Consider the following 25047-nt stretch of genomic DNA (forward strand, 5'->3'; position numbering starts at 1 on the left):
ATTGATCCTGAAAGAGCAGCCGGTGCTCTTAACCACCGGATCATCTCTCTACTTAAAAATGCTTTATTTTAGACAGGGTGTCATCCTACCACAGGTTAGCTTCAAACTTGCAACTTGCTTGAGTTTCCAGAAAGCTAGATGACTACATCACAGTGCCCAAGGAAGCCAGATGATGAGCGCGTGAGAGCTCCTGGAGCTGGAGTTCTCGGAGGTTGTTAGCAGTCATTAGGGTAATAGGGACTGATCTCAGACAGTCTGGAAGAGACTAGTGCTCTCAATTGCTAAGCAGTCTCTCTCTCTGCTACAGACCGGCTCAGTCGGGGATAGGTCTTTGGGATCGGGAGTTTTTGCAGCGTCACTGGGCAGAGACAAACAGAAACAGAACTCAAGATCGAGTCTGTATCTGAATATATTTTGTAGTTAATCAGTCTAAGGTTTTTGTTGTTGTTGTTGTTTTTTCCGAGACAGGGTTTCTCTGTGTAGCCTTGGTTGTCCTAGACTCACTTTGTAGACCAGGCTGGCCTCAAACTCACAGCGATCCGCGTGCCTCTGCCTCCCGAGTTCTGGGATTAAAGGCGTGCGCCACCACGCCCAGCGAGCAGTCTAAGTTTTTAAACATTTATTTTAAAAGCAGGGGGGCTTGTGGTTACATTTTTTTACGGAGTAGATTTAAGGAAGTCAGTGAGTAATCAAGTATACACAGTACAGGTACAGAATGTAAAGTTACTGTGTTGCTGTATACTGAATTATAACTCTGAATGTAACAATACAGGGTGCAGAACACACAGAAAAGACGTCATCACTTTTAAGTTATTGGCTTGATATCAAATGCATGTGTTTCCTTTGTCCAGGGTTAATGTTCTCTCCCTAATGAAACTTATGCCCAGCACCTGTGTGCCAACACAGTTTTTCTTTTTAAGTTTTATTTTGTGATATCTGAGTGCCATTATTTGGAATTTTTGGAAATACTCTATTTTTTGTAAGCCATAAAACAACTTATTAACTAATGATTAATTTTTAGTCATGTTTTTAAAAATAAGTGGGGGTGAAGTGGAACTGCTCTGGACCTGGACAAGTCAGGGTCATCTCACAGCAACGTTCATGTTCTTGGTACTGGGGAATGAACTGAAAAAAGCCGAATTTTAACTTGAGGCAACTATAAGGATGACAATAAGGTTACAGATGGGGCTTCGAGAGATGGCTCAGAGGCTCAATTGCCAGGACCCACTTTTTTTTTTAAAGGTGTACTATATGCATCTCAAAAATCCCAAAACCAAAAAATGTCTTGTCTTTAAAAATGTTTTGTAACTTTATTTTATTTTTTATTTATTTTTTTATTTTATGTGCATTGGTGTTTTGCCTGCATGTGTGTCTGAGTGAGGGTATCAGATTGTGAAGTTACAGACAGTTGTGAGCTGCCATGTGGGTGCTGGCATTTGAACTCAGGTCCTCTGGGAGAGCAGTCAGTGCTTTTAACCACTAAGCCATCTCTCCAGCCCCATGTTTTGTAACTTTAGTTCCAGGGTATCTAACACCCTGTTCTGGCCTCTCTGGGTACCTGGCTCCCATGTGGTGCACAGATATACCTGGAGGCAAAATACCTATATAATACAGATAAATAATTACAAAACAAGTTACAGATGCGAGGAACAAAGGATAAACGGATGATCATAGAGAGAGTGATAAAATCTTGTATGAAATTGTTCACAAAGCACATGAAGAGCCATCTAGAATATAACTTGGGACAAGAAAGCACTGAACTGGCACTGAACACAGATCTTTGTTCTTGTGTGTCAAGTAGCACTCCACCCTAGACTTTTTATTTTGAGATGGGGTCTCACTAAGATGCCTAGGTTGGCCTTGAACTTGTGATCCTTTTGCCTTAGACTCCTCAACACCAGCAGGGTTACATTCAGACCAACATACCCAACCTAACTTAGAACTTAACTTTTGAAACACTGGATGTTCAAGGCCCACTGAAAGCTACACTTACTAATGCCTACTCCCACAGATACAGAGAAAGAACAGGAGAGAAAGCCAGGAGTTGGCTGGAGAGATGGCTCAGAGGTTAAGAGCACTGACTACTCTTTCAGGGGTCCTGAGTTCAATTCCAAGCAACCACATGGTGGCTCACAGCCATCTGTAATGTGATCTGATGCCCTCTTCTGGCCTGCAGGTGTACATGCAGGCAGAGCACTGTATACATAATAAAAGTAAATAAATCTTTTTTTTTTTTTTTTTTTTTTTAAAGGAAAAGAAAAGAAATCCAGGAGCAAAAGGAAGTCAGTTTAGTGGAAAAACACCAGCTAATCTCAATATAGTACTCCCAAAATAAATGAGGTAATTATTAGGAATTGAAATATAAGTCAACACTTAATGTTCTTTCTCTCACAACAGCTATTACATGAAGTCCAAACATCACTCAGAAGTAGAATTTAAGTAAATATACAGTGTGAACACTGTTACTGAGCAACAATTTCCTAATAAAGTCTACATGTTCCCTTTAATCCACTTGGAGAGCACATGACAAACCATCTCGTGCCAAGGTTTTGTGTGCACGCACATTTATTTAGACTTCCTTCTGATAAATTTATGTCACTAACGTACTTTACCTTCAAGAACTAAAAACAAAACAAAACAGATTTCAGACGATTTTTAAATAACGTTTTTCAGCTGTTCGCTTTACTTTGCTCCTCTTCTCCCTGTTAACTGTTCCTATCAGACTAGAAGTTTTATATGTATCCAATGAACAAGTTCTGCTCAATGCGGTCATTCTCCTGCGACGGCTGAAGAACTTTTAAACCACCACAAAGACTGCATTATGGAAGGTAGACCGGACTAGCATGTCTAGACTACGCCATAAATGTTTACTTAGCCACAATGTGAGACAAAATTAAATCATCTGGAAGTCAGGCTGGTGGTAAAGGGTTGTAATCCCTGCTACTCAGGAGTCTGAGGCAGAAAGAAAGCAGGTCCAAGGCCTGCCAGGGCTACCCAGTGAGGTGGAGGCCGGCCTGGGCAACTAGTGTGCCATCATCTCAAAATAAATAACAAAGAAGAGGGCTGAGGGTTAAAGCTTAGTAACAGAGTACTCAATCAGCACGTGCAAGGCTTGGAGTAAGCCCTAGACCACAGCAAAGTAAAACTAAAATTCATTTGGAAGAAGTGTCAGAAAAATAACCTCTTATGGAGAGAAATTAGGATCCTACATCACATCATATATAGAATTATTTTAATGCTTAAGGATTTTATTTCACATTTTGTTTTCTGAGATAGGGTCTTAGTATTTAGCCCACATTGGTCTTGATTGGATTCCCCGGAGTTAGAGTTACAGGTAGCTGAGAAATGCTTAATGTAGGTGTTGGGAAATGATCAGGGGACCTCTGTACGAACAGGAAGTGCTGTTAACTACTGAGCTGCTTCTCCAGCCCCTAGCTCTTCATCTTTCATAGCATTAAGCAGAGTGAAAATTGGTAAACACGATGTTAATCTCCAGAGCCAGAAAATGGGCTTGGACTTTGACTGTGTTATTCACTAGCCCTATGTTCTTTTTGTTTGTTTCTGCTTTTGTTTTTAAGAGACAGAGTTTCTCTGTGTAGCCCTGGCTGTCCTGGCTTGTAGATCAGGCTCTAACTCACATCTGCCTCTGCACCCTCACCCGCCTGAGTGCTGGGATTACAGGCATGCTCCACTGCTCCTGACTGGCCCTGTGCTCTTGAGTGTGATTCCTTACTCACATCAGGGATAAGCCAGGTGCACTGGAATAATACCACCAGCTACTAGAGAAAGAAAGTAGGAGATTTAATTGAAACCAAGAGTTTGGATCCAACCTGGGTAATACAGTAAAATATTTTGTCTACTGAAAACAAAATGGGACCCCTGTGCCCAGCCAGCAGAATGGCTCCCACCAAGAGGATGGCAAAAAGAAGAGCTGTTCTGCCATCAATAAGGTGGTGGCCCAAGAACATACACTCAGCATTCACAAAACATGGAGTCGGCTCTAGGAAGCCTGGCCTTCATACAATCAAAGAACTCTGGAAACTGGAGGAGATGGGAAGGCACAACGTGCGCACTGATGGCAGAAGCACTAAAGTCAGCTGGGTTAAAGGAATAAGGAACGTTGCATGCCGCACCCATGTACGTTTGCCCAAAGTGATGAGGATGAGGGCTCACGGAACAAGCTATGCACATTGGCAACCTCTTTGTTACCACATTCAAACTCTACAGCCAGTCAGTGTGGATGAGAACTAACCTGCTGAACCTCAAATAAAGTTGCAGAACCACCCGAAACAACACACCACTAGAAAATCAGGAAAGGTACCTCTTTAGTTCAGTGTGGCAAGGTGATTTAGTCAACTGTTTAATACACAGGTTTTTTATTGATTTTTTAGAAAAAATTAGTAAGAAAACCATTGTTATCATGTACAAGTTAATATTTTTTTCTTATTGTTTTACTAGTTTATTTTCTAGTTTGTATGGCAACAGACAATACAACTGCACTTTGAGTAAGCATTTAAACAGAATGTTCTTACAGAGCCAGCAGGCTGGGAGGTAGCTCAGTGGTAAAGTATCTGTCCAACAGTGAACAAGGCCCTGGATTCAACCGTTAGCACAGCAAGAAGGAGGAGGCAAAGGTATGTAACTTCTGATTTAAAGGACATGAAACAGACACGAAATAGAATACATATAGTTTGCTTTATTCACTTTCAAGATTAGTAAGCATGAAGTTAGGGAGTAAAAAATGTATAGTTTATCCTAAAATCATGTTTGTAATTACTGGCATCAAGCCAAGAAGGACAAAAACACCCCATTGTACCTTATCTAAGAAAGCTGAAGCCGAGTTAGAAAGGTCCGGTCAGAAGCAGCACAAATAACCAGGGCCGTACGAGAAGCACGGAAGACTATTACGTTCTCAGTGGGTAAGTAAAGACTAACTGGTTGGAGTCTTCAAGAACTCCAATTATAGACAAAAGACAAAGCATGACTACTGTGTTATTTCATCATATTGCAGGTCTGAGTTCTTGAAACCGAGCGTTTCAAGGGCAATAAGCGTATGAAATGCATTATCCATAAATAAAAATTGCCAAGAATGAAATGAGTCATAGTCTGCTGGTCTCGCCGATGTCGGGAGCGGTGCAGACAAGATCTCTGAAAAGTATTTTATAGAGACAAGGCACTCAGCATGTCCACGAGCACAACAGATAGGAGCTCTTGTTTGGAACATTAACCATTAATAGGGTGGTTATGTTATTCAGTTAATCAGATAACTGACAATATAACAATTCCTACTTTAAAATAACCCAGAGATGGGGAGACAGCTCAAGCGGTAAAGCCGGCAGAAGACATGCTGCAAGCACGAAGCTCCTCAGCACTCATGTGAAAGCTCAGTATGGGGGTTCATACCTGCAACCCCAGTGCTAGGGAGGTCCAGACAAGTAGACCCTGGGGTTCACTGGGCAGCCAATTAGCCTACCTGGTGAGCTGCAGGACAAGTAAGAGACCCTGTCTTAGGTCAGTGAGACGGCTCAGCAGGTAAGGGTGCTAGCTACCAAGCCTGAGGACTGCGTGTGAGCTCTTGGACCCACTCAGGGGAAGGCAGTCAGGCTGCCCGTTGATCTGCACATAGGCACAATGACACACATCACTCCCACCCCCAAATTAAATAAACAAACATAAAAAACTAAAGCCTCAGAAGGGCACTGCCACTCTCATGCCAACACCAGAAGCCTGAAAACACCTGAAAATGCCTTCCAAAATCAAGTAAGGCAAATGATTTTCATTTCTCTCCCATGCTTTCCTGTTGGGTTTTTTCTTTTGGAAACAAGATTATTTTACTAGGTTTCTGTTTCCTTCTATTTGAAATTATCAAAGTTCTCAACCTCATCCAAACTAGGTCTGTCAGACACAACTGTACAGAGAGAGAGCAAGAAGAGGTCACTTTGCACAATGGTCACTGCAGTGTTTTCTAAGGCCAATCTGAGCTTCCTCTTACCATTGTTCTAAGGTGTTTTCCTATGAATAAAATGACACCCCGTAACACTGAGATTGGCACGTAGGCTGTCTCAAACCTGTAATCCCAGTACTCAGGAGGCAGAGGCAGGTGGATCTCTGTGAGTTCGAGGCCAGCCTGGTCACAAAGTGAGTCCAAGACAGCCAGGGCTACACAGAGAAACCCTGTCTTGAAAAACCAAAACCAAAAAGAAAAGAAAAAAGCCTTAATCAATTACCACAGCTTATCTAAGCCTGGAATTTGGTTTTTTACTTAGGAATTTAGGCTTACTCTGTCCATTTTGAGGACACTCTCTGGAACATTCAAAGGTAAAGAAGGGCTAATTTGAATTGTTCAATGCCTATAAAGTAATACTGTCAAGTTTAACAACACAAGCTGCTTCCTAGTCTCATGCTTCCATAACTAAGAACATGACACCATGTTTATATACAACAGCAAACATTTTAGTAGCTTAAAGCATTGTGTGTTTTCACATGAGGACGAAGTCCCAAGGCTGTTTTCCAGGAGGAAATGGCTATCAGAGAGACAGCCAGAGTTAGCTGCAATACTCACATCTGCAATCCGTATGAGTCCAAGAATACCTTCTGCTACAAAATTGTACTTTATCAAGAAATAAACAAGACTCAGCTATTTACACCCAAAAATACCTTGGGTGTGAGCATGGAGCACGCGCGCGCGCACACACACACACATACTCTCTCTCTCTCTCTCTCTCTCTCTCTTTGAAGCAAATAGGTGACATTTATGAGTTCCTAGGGGAGAAAAAAGTGGCTTTTTATCTTTTTGCTACTAGTTTAGGAAAAACCCATTGACAAAGGGTATATTTCGGCTTCTCCCCTTCCTCAAAGTACCCAGGGTTCCATGCATGCCGTGGTGATGCATCAGGAACCTGTACTCCCAGAATGTATTTATCATTTTTTACTTTCAGTATTTCTGCATATCCTGTCCCGGGCCATATTTTGTTTTGTTTTCACTTTGGCAGTTTCCTTTTGCTCAGCAACTCCTAACCATTCTGCCTTAGCATTAGCTGAGTCAGGGATCAGCGTTCCATTTCCCCTTACTGCTCTTACTTGTGCGCTCTCTGCATGTTCCAGCATTTCTTCAAATTCCTGATACTCTTCATCATCTGGTTCAGCTCCTGAGAGGCGAGCTGCCCTGGCCATGAAATACGGAGGCAGCTCTCCAATGGCTGTACCAATACCCTGCATGAAAAAGCAAAACACCCACTTACTATGAGGTTTTCAGCACAGTGACACAACAGATCAAATTATATTTTCCATATTTCCAAAAGTATTTTGATGTATACTGTATACATATGCTGCAAAAATCAAAAGTTTCGGCGTCTGAACCATAGCCCTACTTCTGACTTGTAAGCCAGCTAAAAGAATAAGCAGACTCTGAGTCACTCCTTGCCACATACTCAACATAGCGTCTTTCCTTAGGTTCTGGGGGTTTGCTTAGTGCTCCCATCACTTTTTTTTTTTTTAATGCAAATGATAAGAAGAAAGTTGCCATCAGTTAGAAGGCAGGAAGATCAGAAGCTTGATCTTGGGTTAGCTTGGACTACAAAGTAAAATCTCAAAAGCAAACAAAATAAAGCCCTCCAAGTAAGCAAGTGAAATCACAGGTACAGCCAGGTTACAACTCTCCAATACAGTTCAGAGGTTTTAATCTTATGCTTTAATTTAATCTCATGCTTTAATCCTTCCTTCATTTCTTTTAAAGGCCCCCAAAACCTCAACAGCAGATGGGTAATGACTCATTGCAGTGAACTCTCACGTGTGAAGATGTGTGGACTGTGGGACACACTGAGACATAATTCAGCTTCCATGACAAGACGTTTCCTATGTTTTGTTTACTTTTTGTGTGCTTTTTATTTTCTTATGGGGGGGTTGAGGGTGCAAGGGCTGAGGAAGGATACAAGGGGATAGGGTGATGAACGGGATTGGGGTGCATGATGTGAAATAAAGAATCAATAAAGAGGTTTTTGTTTGTTTGTTTTTTGTTTTTTAAAGTGAGCCAAGTATGATAACATACTCTTTTAATTGTAGCACTCATCAGGCCGAGGCAGGCAGATCTCTGTGGGTTCAAGGACAGTCTGGTCTACAAAGCAATTCCAGGAAGCCAAGGCTACACAGAGAAACCCTGTCCTGAAAAACCAAAATCAAACCAAACCAACAACCAACCAACCAAACAAACAAACAAAAAGGAAAACCAATACTGAAGGGGCTGGAGAGATGGCTCAGTGGTTAAGAGCACTGTCTGCTCTTCCAGAGGTCTGAGTTCAGTTCCCAGCAACCACATGGTGGCTCACAACCATCTATAATGTGATCTGCTGCCCTTTTCTGGCCTGCAGGTGTACATGCAGGCAGGGCAACCAAACTAGTGACGAGGATATCTCTTCTATGAACTCTTTCTAACTACAGATGGAGGCACATGACTGCAAGTCCGTGCTTATAAGGTTGAAAACGAGTTTGAGGACAGCATGGGCAGCAGAGTTAAGTCTCAGAGGAGAAAAAGCTATTTTAACTAATAACAAAAGAAAAAATGATATATTTGGAATACTATTTTTATGAATACTAGTAAATAATAAATATATATAAGGAAATACCACTGGTGTTAATGTCACAAATGAGACATTACTGCACTTTGTGACAGAAACACACAAAGCTATTCCTGTTTAAAAACAAAAACAAAAAACGTAACTTACACTGGGCATGGAGGAGCACACCACCTCCAATCCACACAGCAGCAGGTGGAGCTCTTTGAGTTCTAGGACAGCCTGGGCTACACAGTGAGTATCTGATAGCCAGATCTACAGAGAAATCCTGTCTCAATAAAAGACTAAAACCAAACCACAAAGCTCACAACCAGAGCAAGGCCAGTAAAATCAGGCTATGAGAAACTGACAAACTCTTTTAATCAATGAACAAGTTTAGAAAGGAAAGTTAACAGCTAAGAAAACTTAACCATTAAGTAGATGACTTTAAGAGACCACTACTAATTTTTTATGGTCTATTTATTTAGACTTGAAGGGTAATAAATTCACAGATAAAATGTGTGGGATTTGCTCTAAGTAACAGAGTCAGCCAAGACAGATGAACATAAACATTAATTGAAGTTTGGTAAAAGTACATTAAGTTCATTTTATTTCTTTCTATGCTTTTGGGGAACTTTTAGAACTTTTCCATAACAGAAAGTAGAAGAAAAGGTCATTGTAACATGTTAGTTAAAATGTGAACTTCTCTAAGTTCAGATGTAAAGTCAAATGTCAACAATTCTGGCAGCAATCATCTGATTCAAACTTGTGACAAATTTCCCTAAAGCTGGCAAGGAAGTAGCATAATGGAATGGAGAGAAATCACAGGCCAAGGAGCTGACCACAGCGATTCATGTTTTAATAGCTTCTGTAGAAATGTTTGTAGAAAAGAATGGTGATCATGCCTGCGTTCAGCTATTGTACAATTAAATAAAAGAATACTCATCCAGGCATGTTCTCAAGAACCTGACGCTCTAGATACAAAGGTAGTCACCCCAAATTGGGCACCGAGGACTCAGGCTTCCACAGTTCTTTTAGTGCTGAGGCTGTAAGCTTACTTGGTAAAGTGCTTGCCTCGCATGCACGAAGCCCTGGGTTTGACCCCCCACACGGCATAAACTGACAAATGCCTATTATCCCAGCACTTGGGAGATGGAGACAGGAAGATCAGACATTCAAAGTCAACCTTGGCTGCAGCATGAGTTCAAGGCTGGTCTGGCACGCATGAGACCTTGTCTCAATACTACTACTACTGATGATGGAGATGACGATAGTTTTCTAATTCCTTTTTAATTTATGGAGGCTATGCGTCCTTGGGGATCAAATTCAGAGCACTGAGCTGGATGGCAAGTGAACCATCTACTGGCTCTAAAATCCCTTTGTAATTGTTTATTTATAAATAAAAATGTTAGTCCAGATTTAATTAAAAGGAAAAGGAGGAATTAAAATAAAGGAAGTTTTCTTTTATTGTAAGAAAAAGACAAATGATCCCTCAGTACTAAAAGCAACAAAGTAAAAAAGAAAAGACAAGCAATTCTTGTAACCACTACCATGATGCTCTTGCTTCTGGGACTGGTGAGAGTTTAATTAATGAACACAAAACATGAGAACAAAGTGATAAGCACAGTACCTCCTTAGTGTGTTATTTTTATTCAAAGGTTTGGGGAGAAGAAATACGTTTCATGTACTGGAAAAAGTTCTGTCACATAGATGCACAAGCAGAATTGCGGTCTTACAATCAAGAAATGTTAGGTTTAATGGTGTGAGTCTGGATCACAGACCTCCTGGAATCCATAGTTTTACACTATTAGAATGTTAACATCCTTTAATCACAAAACCATTATTCAGTAACTATTCAAAATACAACCATGAGAGGTTAAGGCGGTAAAGGCTTGGAAAGTAAACTTGAAATCACCAATGGAGTCAAGGCTTTCACAGCAATGCTATACCCCCCTGGCATCCCCTGTCTTCCTCAGGCTTCAAACGGAGCCCATGGTTATGGATTAGAATGCCCAAAACTGCAAGGCAAACAAACAAACAAACAAACAAAAAAACAAAACAAACAAACAAACAAAACCAAACAACAACAACAAAAACCCAAAACCTTTTTATCTCAGGTATTTGTTGCACTAAAGCAGTACCCAATTACACAGATGCAAACTGAAAGACAGCTGAGCGAGCAAACCTATCATGCAATTCCTTCTGTGAGCTCCAAAGGCTGTATGAACATGGGAGAAGTGAGGCACTTCCTAGACATGATATAAATGATAATTGCTTTGCAGAGTCAACGTGCTCACCATGAGAGTGAAGTCTATAGGGGCATCTAAGATGATAGTGGCTTTACTGATACAACATTCAAAATAGTGAAGTTTATAATGATATTTTAATCTGGAAATTATATAAAAACTTTAAAATTAGGCAAATTCTATGAATCAAGGCTGCATTACATTCTCAGTCAGGCTTCCAAACACTGGAACTGCTTTTCAAAGATTAAAAAAAAAAAGATTGTGTGCTACTAATAATTCACTAACATTCACTGTATTTAAGAATGTTAAGTAGTTATCACTGCTTTTAATATTTTTCCTCAAATAGAAACTCTGTGCTCAGGGGCTGGAGGGACGGCTCAGTGGTTACAAGTGCCTGTTGCTAGAGTTCAGTCCCCACCGCCCATGGTGAGTGACTTACAGTCACAGGTAACTCCAGCACCACGCCTTCTACAGGCTCATGTGACCACTGATACATAGGCCCCCGCCCACCCCACCCCACACACATCTAAAGAGGAAACTCTACAAAGCGAGTCCAAGATAGCCAAGGGTACACAGAGAAACCCTGCCTCGAAAAGCAAAAAACAAAAAACAAAAAGAAAGAAAGAAAGAAAAAAAAGAGGGAACTTTGTTCTCATTAAGCATTAATTAAAAAAAATTCAAGATAGCATACAACGTAATGGGTTTCACTGTAGCATTTATATATGCTTTCCCCCTCTGCTGCCCTCTCTCTTTTTATTATTACTTTTTTCAGATTTATTTATTTTAATTATGTGTACAAGTGGTTTGCCTACATGTGTGGCTGTGTGCCAGGTGTGCGTTGGTGCCCACGGATGGACCTGAAGGTAAGGATGGTTGTGAGCAGCAAAGACCACTGAGCCATCTCTCCATGCCCTAGTAGAGTATTTTCTTTCATTCATTCATTCTTTTTTTAAAAAAATGTATATTAAGTATCTTTATTCATATTAAGGAGTACTTTCACCGATCTATATTTAGCACTTAACAGAACACACCGTATCCACTGTCGTGCCCCACACTTTGTTTATTTAATCACTGAGGAACACTGGGTAGCAGTCCCACTCCCGCTCTGGTGAGAATGCTGTCAACAGTGAAGCTGGAGGGTCTGACTCTTCCCATTTCTTCCTGGTATTTATGTAGGTGTGGAATTAGCAGACAGTCATTGGGGGCTGGAGGGATGGCTCAGCGGACAAGAGCACTGACTGCTGGTCCAGAGGTCCTGAGTTCAGTTCCCAGCAACCACACGGTGGCTCACAGCCATCTATAGTGAGATCTGGTGCCCTCTTCTGGCTTGCAGGTGTACATGCAGATAGAGTAGTCACATACATAAAATAAATAAATGAATCTTAAAAAAAAAAAAAAAAAAGAAGACAGTCATATGATCATTCTTGGTTTAGGCATTTCTCTGCCAATCTATAGGACATAGCAGCTAAAAAAACTGCACCATTTTCTTTACATCCTGGAAGCCCCTTAGTTCCACTGTTTCATTATTATCATCATTAATATTGGTAACATTATTGGTTTTCCAAGACGAGGTCTTACTTTGACCCTGTAGTCCATGTGGCCTCAAACCCATGGCAATATTCCTGCCCTAGCCTCTTGGGCACGACCACGCCTGGCCTGTGGGTACTGCTGTATGACACCCTCCTTGCTTTTGAACCCAAGGCACTGCACATGCCAGGCAAGTGTTCTGTCACTGGATGAAAACCCATCCCACGTTGACCCTTTTAAAATGTGACTGCTGGGTGACAGCTCTTCAAAGCCCATCCGCACAGCTGGCAGCCGCTTCTGCTCTGGGTTATCTCCCCAATCTCTTCGTGGTCTACAGCACCCATCATTTTATGTCTTCTTTCCCCCGCGCTTTTGTTGTGAACTATAAGAAACCACTGCCAAAGTCAGAAGCATGCATGTTTTTCCTTATATTTTCTTCTAGAAGTTGGATTGTTTTAGCTCAGTTTTAGGTTTTTTATGTATTTAGGTTAATTCCCACATGTGATGTAAAGATTTAACTCCAACCTTTCAAACATGGGTATCACGTTATGCAACAACATTTGGTGAGAAGACTCTTGTAAACACTGAAGACAACTTAAAATAACTTGGTGCTAGCTGGGCATGCCTTTAAGCCTACTCCTCAGCAAGCAGAAACAGGCAGCTCTCTGTGAGTTCCAGGCCAGCTAAGGGCTCCATAATGAGACTTGTGTCAAAAACAAAACAACCACCAAAAAGAAAAACCAAAGCCACATTTGATATGTACTAAGGTTTTTTTTTGTTGTTGTTTTTTGTTTTGTTTTGTTTTTTGAGACAGGGTTTCTCTGTGTGGCCTTGGCTGTCCTGGACTCACTTTGTAGACCAGGCTGGCCTCGAACTCAGAGATCCAACTGCCTCTGCCTCCCGAGTGCTGGGATTAAAGGCGTGCGCCACCACGCCCGGCTGTTTTGTTTTTTCTAAGACAGGGTTTCTCTGTGTAGCCTTGGCTGTCCTGTACTCACTTTGTAGACCAGGCTGGCCTTGAACTCACAGTGATCCGCCTGCCTCTGCCTCCCTGCATCTGTTGGGATTAAAGGTGTGCACCACCACACCCAGCTTGTACTAAGGTTTTTATATGACAAAAGACAGTTTAAATCCTGAACCACGGGTAAAGCTTGGTGCTGACTACTGTGAGGACACACATGTAAAGAAAGCCTCTGTTTTTCAGAAGGCAATCAGTATTTGGGGAAGCAAGTCATCATGCTAGGCCTTAGATCAGGCGTGCAGCCTGGCCAAAGAAGCACTTCAGACAGCACACACTAGAAGATGTTGAAGAAAGCCGGAATGGCTGCCAGCCCTAAAGGAGGCTTTCTTTTTGGCAATAGTATTAGTCAAGCCACATAAATAATTTTTGAAAGAACAAAAACAAGGAACTGTATAGGTAGCCTCTTTTATAGCACATTCCAAATGCTTTCTGTTATTCTAATAATAATTTCTCATAATGATCTCTTCAAGTCCATAAAACATACAACTGGCATAATGAATCTGTCTCCAGTGTTTATAAAAGAGCAACAGGAAACATGACAACTTTTCCTGCCTTTCATAACCAACAAACTCAGCATATGGCATTTGCTTCATAATTTCTTCAAAGCAAAACGCAGTGGCTAGGCTGAGGATGTAGTTTTGTGGAAGAGTACTTGCGCTTAGCAAATGCCAGGCTCAGCCTTTGATCTCCAGAGCCACCTGGGAAGAAAAGGCATTAATATGTAACTTTACAAACTGTCTCTTCCACAGCCAGAGAGAAGGTTTATGGCCAAGAGCACATCTCTTCCAGAGGAAGAGAACCTACGTGGCGGCTCACACTCCAGCTCTGGGGGTCTGAGTTGGTCTTTTGAACTCCACACAGGTACCAGGTACACAAGTAGTATGCACCATGTATGCAGGAGAACTACCCATACACATCAACACACACCCACACCCACACCAAAACAATAACAACAACAACCACCACCACCACCAAACCTGCTTCTCCTAAGTTATGGTACCAACTGCTGCTTTAATGAATTAAGAATTTATTTAGTTTGTTTGTTTCTCTGTACAGCCTTAGCTGTCCTGGACTCACTTTGTAGACAAGGCTGGCCTCGAACTCACAGCAATCTGAGTGCTGAGATTAAAGACATTCGCCATGACACCTGGCAGTTTGTTTCTTTTTTTTTTTTTTTTCCCCAGAGCTGAGAACTGAACCCAGGGCCTCTAGCAAGTGCTCTACCACTGGGCTAAATCCCCAACCCCGTTTGTTTGTTTCTTAGGGTTTCTGTATGCAGCCATAGCTGTCCTGGAACTCACTCTGAAGATCAGGCTGGCCTCGAACTCACAGATCCACCTGCCTCTGCTGGGCTTAAAGGTGGAATTAAGATAAAACTTTATTTACTTGTTTGTGTGTATTCATGTCTGCACACCCAGGTGTATGTGTGTGCACAGGTGTGCCCTGGTGTGGAGGTCAGAGGACAGCGGATGGAGAGTGCTTCTCTCCTACCATATGAGTGTTCCAGGGACTAAACTCAAGATGCCAGGCTGGGTAGCTGGCACCTGAGCGAAGATTTGTATATGACTTTTACATGCTTTTATTTCCTAAAATACTGAGAAAAAGAAAATGTAAGGGAATATAAATTAAATGGGCTAAAGAATTAAACGATGAATGCCTTAATAAGAAACACTTAAGTAAACTTAAATAGAAACAAAAATCTAACCAAGATAAAATACACTTGCCATTGAAATGTTAACTCCCAAGAGAAGGACTAGAGCAACTGAGCACAGGACCACTACATAGCTACCGTCTGAAATCAACACTGCTAGGAAGCTTCCCTTATACAGAGAAACGGCGGACCTTCACACTAACGATGCTGAAAATGAAATAAATTTTCCACAAACACAATGCTTATTTAATCTATTAGTGAAATACATGGCCATTCCTCTGCACATGGCTAGCCGTGTGAGGCTGGTTTCAGGCACACATGAACATGCAGCTCTTACCCACATACAGGCCTCCATTCTGACTTTTGAGATGATGCTCCACAGAGAAACCGCTCCCTCAGCGCCTTCTTCAACTGGACAGATAATCTGGTCAGGGTATGGTGGCTCAGGGAAATTAACTGAGTTGCATTCATAAGCAGCTAATGTAACTGAAGCTATATGTGGGCCCTGGAAAACAAATGCAAGAAACCTCTGATGAGAAACACTAATGAAAAAGGAGTTTTGATGCACCTCACGTCAACATGATGTTAATCACTATGCCACACATGGAAAGCCGTGTTTTCAGAGAACAGGATTCCACCAAAAAGACATATTTTAAGATGCAGTAAGCAGTTTGATAAAACAACATTCCCCGAGCCAGATCTAGGCAACCTATCTCATTTTTTGATTGATCTGTATATTATTTATCCAGAATTACTTATCAGAATGTTATCCTTTTTTTTTCAGAACATTATCCTTTAGGTGCAATTTGAGAATATCACTTACCCTTTCCAATAGTTTCTAAACAAGGATAAAACCACTTATCAATGAGTTTTATTTTTAAAAGTTTTTTCTGCAGCAATTTTGTGATACTTTTCAATATTAAAACTTATTAAGCAAATTAATATTTAGACATGCAATAAATTCTTTTTTAAAAGCTTTTTAAAAGATTTATTTACTATTCATACAGTGTTCTGCCTGCATATACACCTGCATACCAGAAGAGGACACCAGATCTCACTATAGATGGTTGTGAGCCACCATGTCGTTGCTGGGAATTGAACGCAGGACCTCTGGAAGAACAGTCAGTGCTCTTAACCTCTGAGCCATCTCTCCAGCCCCTGCAATAAATTTTTATATCCAATGATTTCTAATTGCACATGATGAGGAATCTGCATTAAAATCAACTACAGGGAGCTAGAGAGATGGCTCAGCAGTTAAGAGGGGCTGACTTCAGCTCCTCGCACCCACTTCAGATGGCTCACAAATGCCTGTAACTCCAGGTACAGGGGATCTGATGCTCTTTCCTGGCTTCTGTAGGCACTTGCACTCATGTACACACGCACATGAGTACACACATGCATACACAATTACAAGTAAAATAATTCAGAAAATCAACTATAGGTTTGGTAAAAACAGGGGTTGGTGAGATAGTTCAGCCCAATTTCCAGAATTCCTAAGCATAGATTGGTGACTATTACTATATAACATATAGTAGCCAGGATCTCTTATACAACAGGTTTATCCCCACCCCCAGAAACTTTATTAATGTCCATACTGTGTGAACTTCTGAATATGAAGGTTTCTAGCAAAGATTTTTCTACTGGCTTTTCATAAGTGACTCAACCTAAAAAAAAAAAAAAAAAGTGGTCACTGTGTATCAAAGCCCTTTAAGGTCAGAGAATAAATGAGTTTGTCATTTAAAAAGCCAGCTATGGGGCTGGAGAGATGTCTCAGAGGTTAGGAGCACTATCTGCTCTTCCAGAGGTCCTGAGTTCAATTCCCAGCAACCATATGGTGGCTCACAGCCATCTGATATGAGATCTGGTGCCCTCTTCTGGTGGGTAGTCACACATATATACATAAAACTTAAAAAAAAAAAGCCAACTATATAAGATATAATGATGAAAATGAAGTATTACAGGAGTATACAGAAGTATACAGAATGGTCCCAAGGGTAAAGGCACTTGTCATCAAGCCTATGGCTTGAGTCTCATTGCTTGAAACTAAAAGCTAGAAGGAAAGAGCTGCCCCCACTAGTGTCCTGAGACTTCCATGTGTACACTAATACCTGTACTTGTAAACAAATAATTCTTAAAAGAATATATTAAAGAGGTCCTACTTATTGCAAAGATGACAAAATACTTATTTTTATTCTATGTACATGAGTATTTTGCCTGCATGCATCCACATGTGCCCAGTGTTCAAAGAGGCCAGAAGAGGGAGATGGGCACCTTGGAGCTGGGGTTAAGGATGGTTGTGAGGCACCATGTGAGTGCTGCGAACCAGATCTGAGTCCTCTGCAGCTGCAGACAGCTGTGCCTCCTGATGTGTGTGCTAGGAACCAACTCCTATAGGTTTGTTTACCTACTTGCTTGTTTACTGAATTATTTCATTTTTAAGAAAGATGCTTAAAAATCTATTTGATCTTTTTACTTTTTGGACTTTGCTTTTTTCTTGGGCTTTAATTCTTGGAAATGCTTATATAACAATATTCAAGATTTAAATATTACAAGTTTTAAAAAGAACATTTTTATTTTGTCCTTTTTTATTAAAAAAGTCTTTATTCTTTGGGAATTTCAGATATGAATACTATATATTTAGATTATACTAAAATCCCCAAAAGTCCTCTCAGGTACCCTCAATCAGGTTTTTTAAAAATCATGCTTAATCATGAAAACTAAAACTTGTTGTTTGTTTGTTTTTAACATTATATGTAGAAAATAGATGCCACAATTGCGAGATAAAAGGATTACTTTCTGATTCTACCGAAAAGAAAACATAAAAAAAAAAAAAAAATCGAGTTATAAGTTTAGATATTCTGAATAACTCCAGAGTAATGATACAATGACATCTAGCAAATCCAATATAGTAACTGCAGTTAGGCACAGTGGGTGGAGAAGTAGGTCTCTGAGTTTTTATCCAGAGACCTAGGCCATTCAGGTTGTGTAGATGGCTCACAACCATCTACAATCTGATCTGATGTCTTCTTCTGTCCTGCAGGTGTACACGCAGGCAAAGCACTGTATATATAATAAATAAATAAATCTTAAAAAAAAAAAAAAAAAAAGGGTGGTGGTGGTGAAAACAGAAAGTACGGTAGCAATGGTTTGGAGCTAGTTGGTGAAGCTAATTGATGCAACCCTTTCCTGGCAAGCCTAGATTCCTTCCAATTCCAAGCTCTGGGCTGTGGATGTGGATGTGACAGACATCTCTATTCCAAAACATAGATTAAAATATAAATTAAGTATATTTCCCATTAAAATAAACTTTCTTGATATAGTTTTAATTTTGGTGATTCTAAAAAAGTAAATTCTCACCAATTTCAGAATGTTTTCCCTACAGATGACTTTTAAGGGCTGAGAAGCAGCTTGGTTGCTAGAGGCCTGCCTTGAACGCAAGCACAGGCCCCGAGCTCCATCAACAGTGTAAAGTGGTTGTGCTGACTCATGCCTGCAATCCAGCACCCAGAGGCAAGAGGACAAGAAGTCTGTTATCCCCAGCTACCTAGCAAGATCTGTGAAACCCCATCTGGGCACAGTGTACTTAAGGAGTTTCAGAGCAGCCGGGGTCACAGTGAGAGCCTTTCTGTTCCTTCCTTCAGAAGTGCTACACACTTCCCATAGTCTCACTACTAAGTCACGATTACTCAGCGTGGAAGCAGATGTGGTTTGCAGACAAAATGAAAGCCAAGGGGCTGGGCTAACAACTCAGCTCTGGCCTTTGTTCATTTTCACAAGTCGATGTGTAGCCTACACCATGACATTTTAGGTTAGACTATATTTATCAACAGGAAACCTTACAGTTCTTTTCAACTTTACAGCTTTATTGTTCCTAGTGTGACTAACTGAAAGTGTTCTTTCCTTCTTGTTTGTTTGTTTTGTGAGACAAGGTTTCTCTGTGCAGTCTTGGCTGTCCTCGAACTCACTTTGTAGACCAAGCTGGCCTTAAACTTGAAGATAGGCTGCCTCTGCCTCATGAATGCCAAGATTAAAGGAGTATGCCACTACGCCCGGCTGGTAGAGTGTCTAAATAAAATACTTTAGAAAACATATAAATTCAAGTCACTTCTGTTTTCTTTACAGTGCTGGGGCTGGAGCCGTGGCCTCACAAATGTGATGCGGGTACTCTATCACTCACCTACTGGCCACCCCCAGACTGAGACCATTTTTTAAGAATCATTTCTGGCTGGGCATGTGGTGCCACCTGTAATCCCAGCACTTAGGAGGTAGAGGCAGGCAAATTTCAGTGAGTTTGAGGCCAGCCTGGTCTACAAAGCAAGTCCAGGACAGCTAAGGCTACACAGAGAAACCCTGTCTCAAAAAACCAAGAATCATTTCTAAAAAGTACAAGCCCTACTACAATGAATTATTTAAAAGCCATATTTTAGCTATGCCAAATAAATAAGTGAGCCAAAGCCAAGCCAGATATTACAGTGAGTCTTGAGGATCGAACTCAGGTCCCCTTTACCTGCTAAGCCATCTCAATGGCTCAAAAATACTTTTTTTTATAAGTGATTATTTCTGGGATTGTGTCAACCCCTAATCTGGTGGTAGAGAAGTTGAGTTGAGTCCTGATAATTATGTAGTATCTAAATAAGCCCAAGAAAAGACCTTCTGGTGTCACAAACACAAATTAAGGTCTTCATAAGGAGACATGAATATACTCACAGTTCAATCAGTTAAAAAATTATAACTGTAAAATGATGAAATAGTATGTGTATTTCTACTTTATTTCAAACAAACCATTTTCTGGGTTTTGAAGATTTCAAATTCTTAGTATGTACATTAGAACAGGTCACAATTTATTATAATACCACACTTTTTTAGCATGCAAGGGACTGAAAAGGCTATATTCTTACCAAGGCTTCTTTATACAAAATATGTAATCTGGGAAACCACAGAGAGATGGAGGTATCTTTGAGTTTACTTTTAGGGCTAGCTATCTTTTAAAAAACAAAAATCTAAAATGGTTACATTAGTTCACTAGAAGTTAATTTAGTCATGCTTCTTTGTATGATGAAGACACTGTGTGTGTTGCTGTGAGTGTGCATGCAACTGTGTGTATGTGTATTGTATTTGTGTGCCTATGTGTCAACGTGTATGTGAGTGTGAGAGTGTACGTGTATATGTAAGTGTGCATGCAACTCTGTGTGTGTGTGTGTGTGTGTGTGTGTATAAGTGTGAGCGTTCCTAAGGCACACTGACACTCGTACACTCGAGGCAGCTGATAAAACAGTCCTGAAGACTGGCGTTGCTCCAACATCTGCAATGTCAATCCATAGCCTAACCCACCATCTACATACAGAAGTCAACGGAGACCCTGAGGGCAGAATTTCCCATCTCTTTTGTCTGGAAAACTCAGGTCAAAGGTAATAAAGCTGAGTCCTGCGCTGATTCACTGGGAAAACATGTGTTTGCCTCACTCCTTTATTAAAGAACAAAAGGATGGTGGCTGGTCTAGAATGTGACTCATTAGGGATATCTAGGAGATAAAAAAATGTGAGATGATGACAAATGGTTCTCTGCATCACTTGCAAGCTTTTCTTTCTTTCTTAAAGTTTAACTTTTTAGGGGACATTAGAAACTCTTCACAGGACTCCTACTGCCCCAAAGTTAAATACCATTGCTTTCCCCCTCAGTCAGAAAACAACTTACTTACAGTTATGATCTACAGCAAGTACTTCTAGAAAGGTAGAATATAGAACTATTGAAAAACTGATTTACTCTTTTATTCCTTTTTAATTTTATTTGCATGGGTATTTTGTCTACATGTATGCTGTGCCCAAAGAGGCCTGAGACGGGTGTTGGACCCCCTAGGACTGGAGGTACAAGCAGTTGTGAGGTGCTGGTCTACTGGAAGAAGAGCCAGTGCTTTTAACCATTGAGCCACCTCTCCAGTCCCCAGACCTATTCTTTAGATTCTTTTTGTCAAGTTTCAAGCTAGGCCCCAGCTCTTCTCTATAAAATGAAGCATGGCACGTCTAGACATGATAGCTTGGGCATTAGTTAATGTAAGTGGCAGGTCTTTGCATCTGTTAGTAACTTAACAAGGTATAATTAGAATTCTATCTTATCTTCCTAATATAACAAAATATTTAAAAATATAATAATGACTATAAATAAAGGCTCATATGCTAGGGCAAGAATATAGGATTATTATTATTTTTTAAAATAATTTATTTAATTTTATTTTATCGTGAGGGTGTCAGAGCCATTGGAACTGGAATTACAGACAGTTGGGAGCTGCTGCCATGTGGTGTCTGGGAATTGAACCCAAGTCCTTTGGAAGAGCAGACAGTGCTCTTAACCACTGAGCCATCTCTCCAACCCCTAGGATTATTATTTTAAAAGTATAAAATAAAGTAAAATAAGTACATAGTTGCTAGGCAAAACAAAAGCATTAGAAGCTCATGAGCCTTTTGGAAGCAATTGTATTCTGTCAGACATGAAAGCATACTTCATGTTTCTTCTTTAAAACTAAGTAACTTAAAATAGGTTTTAAAGGTTTACAAATAATTGTGTATTGGTTTAAATATGGTATGATGTTTTAGTATACTTGTATTTTGATAAACCTAAAGTTTTAAAAAAATAGTTTTATTTACTTTTATGTTATGTGCATTGGTGTTTTGCCTGCATGTATATCTATGTGAGAGTGTCAGATCTTGGAGTTACCAACAGCTGTGAGCTGCCATGTGGTTGCTGAGATTTGAACCTGGGTCTGCTGGAAGAGCAGTCAGTGCCCCTTAACTGCTGAGCCATCTCTCCAGACCCTAAACTCAAGATTTTTAGATGATCCGTCACTTCCAATATTTTTCATAAAGCTTGAAGGGGAGGCATGGTGGCACACTCTTTTATCCCAACACTCGGTCAAGGCAGGCAATCTCTGTGAGGTAGAAGCCAGTCTTGTGAGTTCCTGCCATAGCGAGCTCCAGTGTAGCCAATGCTAAATAGTGAGACCCACCTTAAAAAAAAAAAAAAAAAAAAAGAAAGAAAGAGGAAAACAAACAAACAAACAACCCATAATTGACCTTTTCCTTCTTTTGTTGAGGAGCTGGAGTTTGAAGGCAGGCTCCTTTAAATAAATCTGACCATGAGTTGACCTAAGTACCCTGATTGAACGCACTGCATGCTTCGGTAAGGAGCCAGTATACGGAAAAGTTAGTGCAAGCTGTTTAACCTACTCTTTGAAGCTTTCTTTAAGCACAAATTTATAAATAATGACTTCAGGGCAGGAAGCTATCCAGTCTTTGAAAAGCCCTATGTCCCAGAGACCTTGGTTTCTGCTTTTGATGTGGTGACACTCAGGAGAGTTAGTAGATGAGTCACTCCTTGTGGAAAGACGGGGAGATGAGCTATCTTGCCCTCTCATCAAACAAAGAAAGGCGAATGGGCAGGGTTTTTTTGTTTTTTATAAAAAGAAGCTGCTAATCTTCCAGGAAGAGCTCTGGTTCAGAGTGCACAGGACCACCGGCACAGCACCTATAGAAATCACCGTCAGCGACATCAGAGTCCACTGTGGGGGCATTTCTCCTTGTCTGTACTGAAGGATGCACAGATGAGCGCTGGAGCAATCACAGGAAGGACAAACGATAGTGAAGGAGCAGCGACCAGTGTAGCCTTGAAAAAAAACCCTCCCCACGTGACATTAGGAGCACAGCATTTCACTCGCTGAGATGGCTTCATTTTACTCCACATCAGTTTTCCAAATATTTATTTTCAGCAATAAGCAATCAAGAGTCAAAAGGACCCAGGAATAAGGAAACAGAGCTTTAAAGCAGCATAGACTATTAGGTACTACACCCAGAAGGAATCATGGTGCCACCCACAGCGCTGCTTATAAGGAGAAAACAATCAATCAATAGGTCAGATTTAGTCACAATTTCTGCCCCATTTTAAAATAAAATAGCCTAAAACTCAAAAATAAAACACACACCTGGACAGCAAACAGTTCACATCATTTTTGTGCTGAATTTATAACAGAATTAAGGGATTTTGTTGAAATGGTCATATTAAGAAAATGTCTCTTAAGGAGGCATTTTCAAAAGACAGGACCTTATGATTAATTTTGTAATTTAATTCAATAGAACATATGTCTGGAAAGGTAAGTATTTGGTGCTTCTTAAAGGCACAGGAAATGCTGATTTCTACAGACCTTTACTAGGACCAGGGCTTTGTAAAATCTTTCTGCAGGAAACTGCGCCACCTACTGTCAGAAACTGTCCATACGTCACACAACACAGGACTCAGTCTTAGCCAACGGAATTACAGCTCTCGCTGTGGTTGAGATAGGAGCTCCTGTACCCCAGGTTAGTAGACTCCAGAACTTACTGTAGCTGAGGGTAGCCTTCAGCTCCTTGCCTTCAGTGTGCTGAGACTACAGGCCTGGGCCACCACACACAGCTTTCTTATTTAAATGTGAAGACTTTACATTAATGACACACAATGGACTCTGAATCATCTTGTCCTGTAACTTTTTTTTTTTCCTGACAGGGTTTCTCTGTGTAGCCCTGGCTTTCCTGAACTCACAGCAATCCGCCTGCCTCTGCCTCCTGAGTGCTGGGATTAAATGTGTGTGCTACCACGCCCAGCTTATTATCTCCATTTACAGTTGAAAAAAACAGGTTTAAAATTTAAGAAAATTGTTGGGCAATGGTGTTACAGGCCTCTAATACCAGCACTCCAGGCAGAGGCAGGGACCAGGCCAGCCTGGTCTACACAGATAAACCTGCTCTTCCAGAGGTTCCAGGTTCAATTCCCAGCAACTACATGGGATCCTGCTGCAGGGGGATCTGACACCTTCACACAGACATACATGCAGGCAAAACATCAATGTGCATAAAACACATATAAATAAATTATTTAAAAAGAAATCTCTCAAAAATCACACTAGCTAATATTATTGGAGTAGGCATTCTAACCTAGCTACTTGATTCTATTTCTTTCATAATTGGAATTCTTGACTATTAAAGGATAGAAAACCAGGGCTGGAGAGATGGCTCAGAGGTTAAGAGCACTGACTGCTCTTCCAGAGGTCCTGAGTTCAATTCCCAGCAACCACATGGTGGCTCACAACCATCTATAATGTGATCTGATGCTCTCTTCTGGCCTGCAGGGGTACAAGCAGGCAGAGCACTGTATACATAATAAAAACAAAACAAAAAACCCAAAAAGGATGGAAAAGCAGAGAGAGTGGTGCACACCTGTAATCCCAGTATTGGAGAAACTGTGACAGGAAGGATGCTATGAACTCAAGACCAGCCAGGATATATAGTTGTGGGAATTATTTCCTACATACTAATATGCAAGTCAATGGGGAAAAGGCTACATATACATATGCAAGTCAATGGGAAAAAATAATTTCCATGTTGAGGAATGTAGGAAACTATTGGGAAAAACTAACATTTTGACTCCATATGTATGCACTGATCGTTTAAAAAATATTTTAGATTTATTTTATATGTTTACATGTCTTGCCTGAATGTCTGTGTACCATGCGCTTGCCTGGTACTCAGGTGTCAGAAGAATCCAGGTATTGGATTCCCTGGAACTGGAATTACATACCGCCCCATTCACTAGTCTTATCTCAGCAAAACATACACGCACAAATATAGATGAATAACAAATCATGCCCCAAGCTTGATGGTCTGGGCTTTGGGTAGGTTGCTCTATTGGCAAGCACACAATAGTATGTCATTTGTGTTAGTGATGCCACCTGGTGGTGACTAAATATGAGTGTTCTCAGACTAACAAAATTTAGAAGAATGGCTTTCTTTTTTCAAGAAGCTCTTGCTGGGCGTGGTGTTGCACAACTTTAATCCCAGCACTTGGTGGGAGCAGAGGCAGGTGGATCTCTGTGTCTACAAAGAGAGTTCCAGGGAAGCCAGGACTATTACACAAAGAAAACTCTGTCTTAAAAAAAGAAGAAAGGAAGATGAAGAAGAAGAAGAAGAAGAAGAAGAAGAAGAAGAAGAAGAAGAAGAAGAAGAGGAGGAGGAGGAGGAGGAGGAGGAGGAG

At 40.7% G+C, this 25047-nt stretch overlaps 1 protein-coding gene across 2 annotated transcripts in view; it reads right to left on the bottom strand.

The window, feature by feature from the left end:
* Positions 1–25047, bottom strand: part of Vmp1 (vacuole membrane protein 1) — a 91643-nt gene that overhangs the window by 40159 nt on the left and 26437 nt on the right. For both annotated transcript variants that reach the window (XM_051158215.1, XM_051158216.1), the window contains exons 6-7: positions 15332–15499; positions 7081–7212 (exon numbers count right to left, since the gene is read on the bottom strand). In XM_051158215.1, the coding sequence (XP_051014172.1) occupies positions 7081–7212; positions 15332–15499 (300 nt within the window). The remainder of the gene's footprint in view (positions 1–7080; positions 7213–15331; positions 15500–25047) is intronic.

This window comes from Acomys russatus, chromosome 16, assembly GCF_903995435.1.
Source record: "Acomys russatus chromosome 16, mAcoRus1.1, whole genome shotgun sequence".
Lineage (NCBI taxonomy): Eukaryota > Metazoa > Chordata > Mammalia > Rodentia > Muridae > Acomys > Acomys russatus.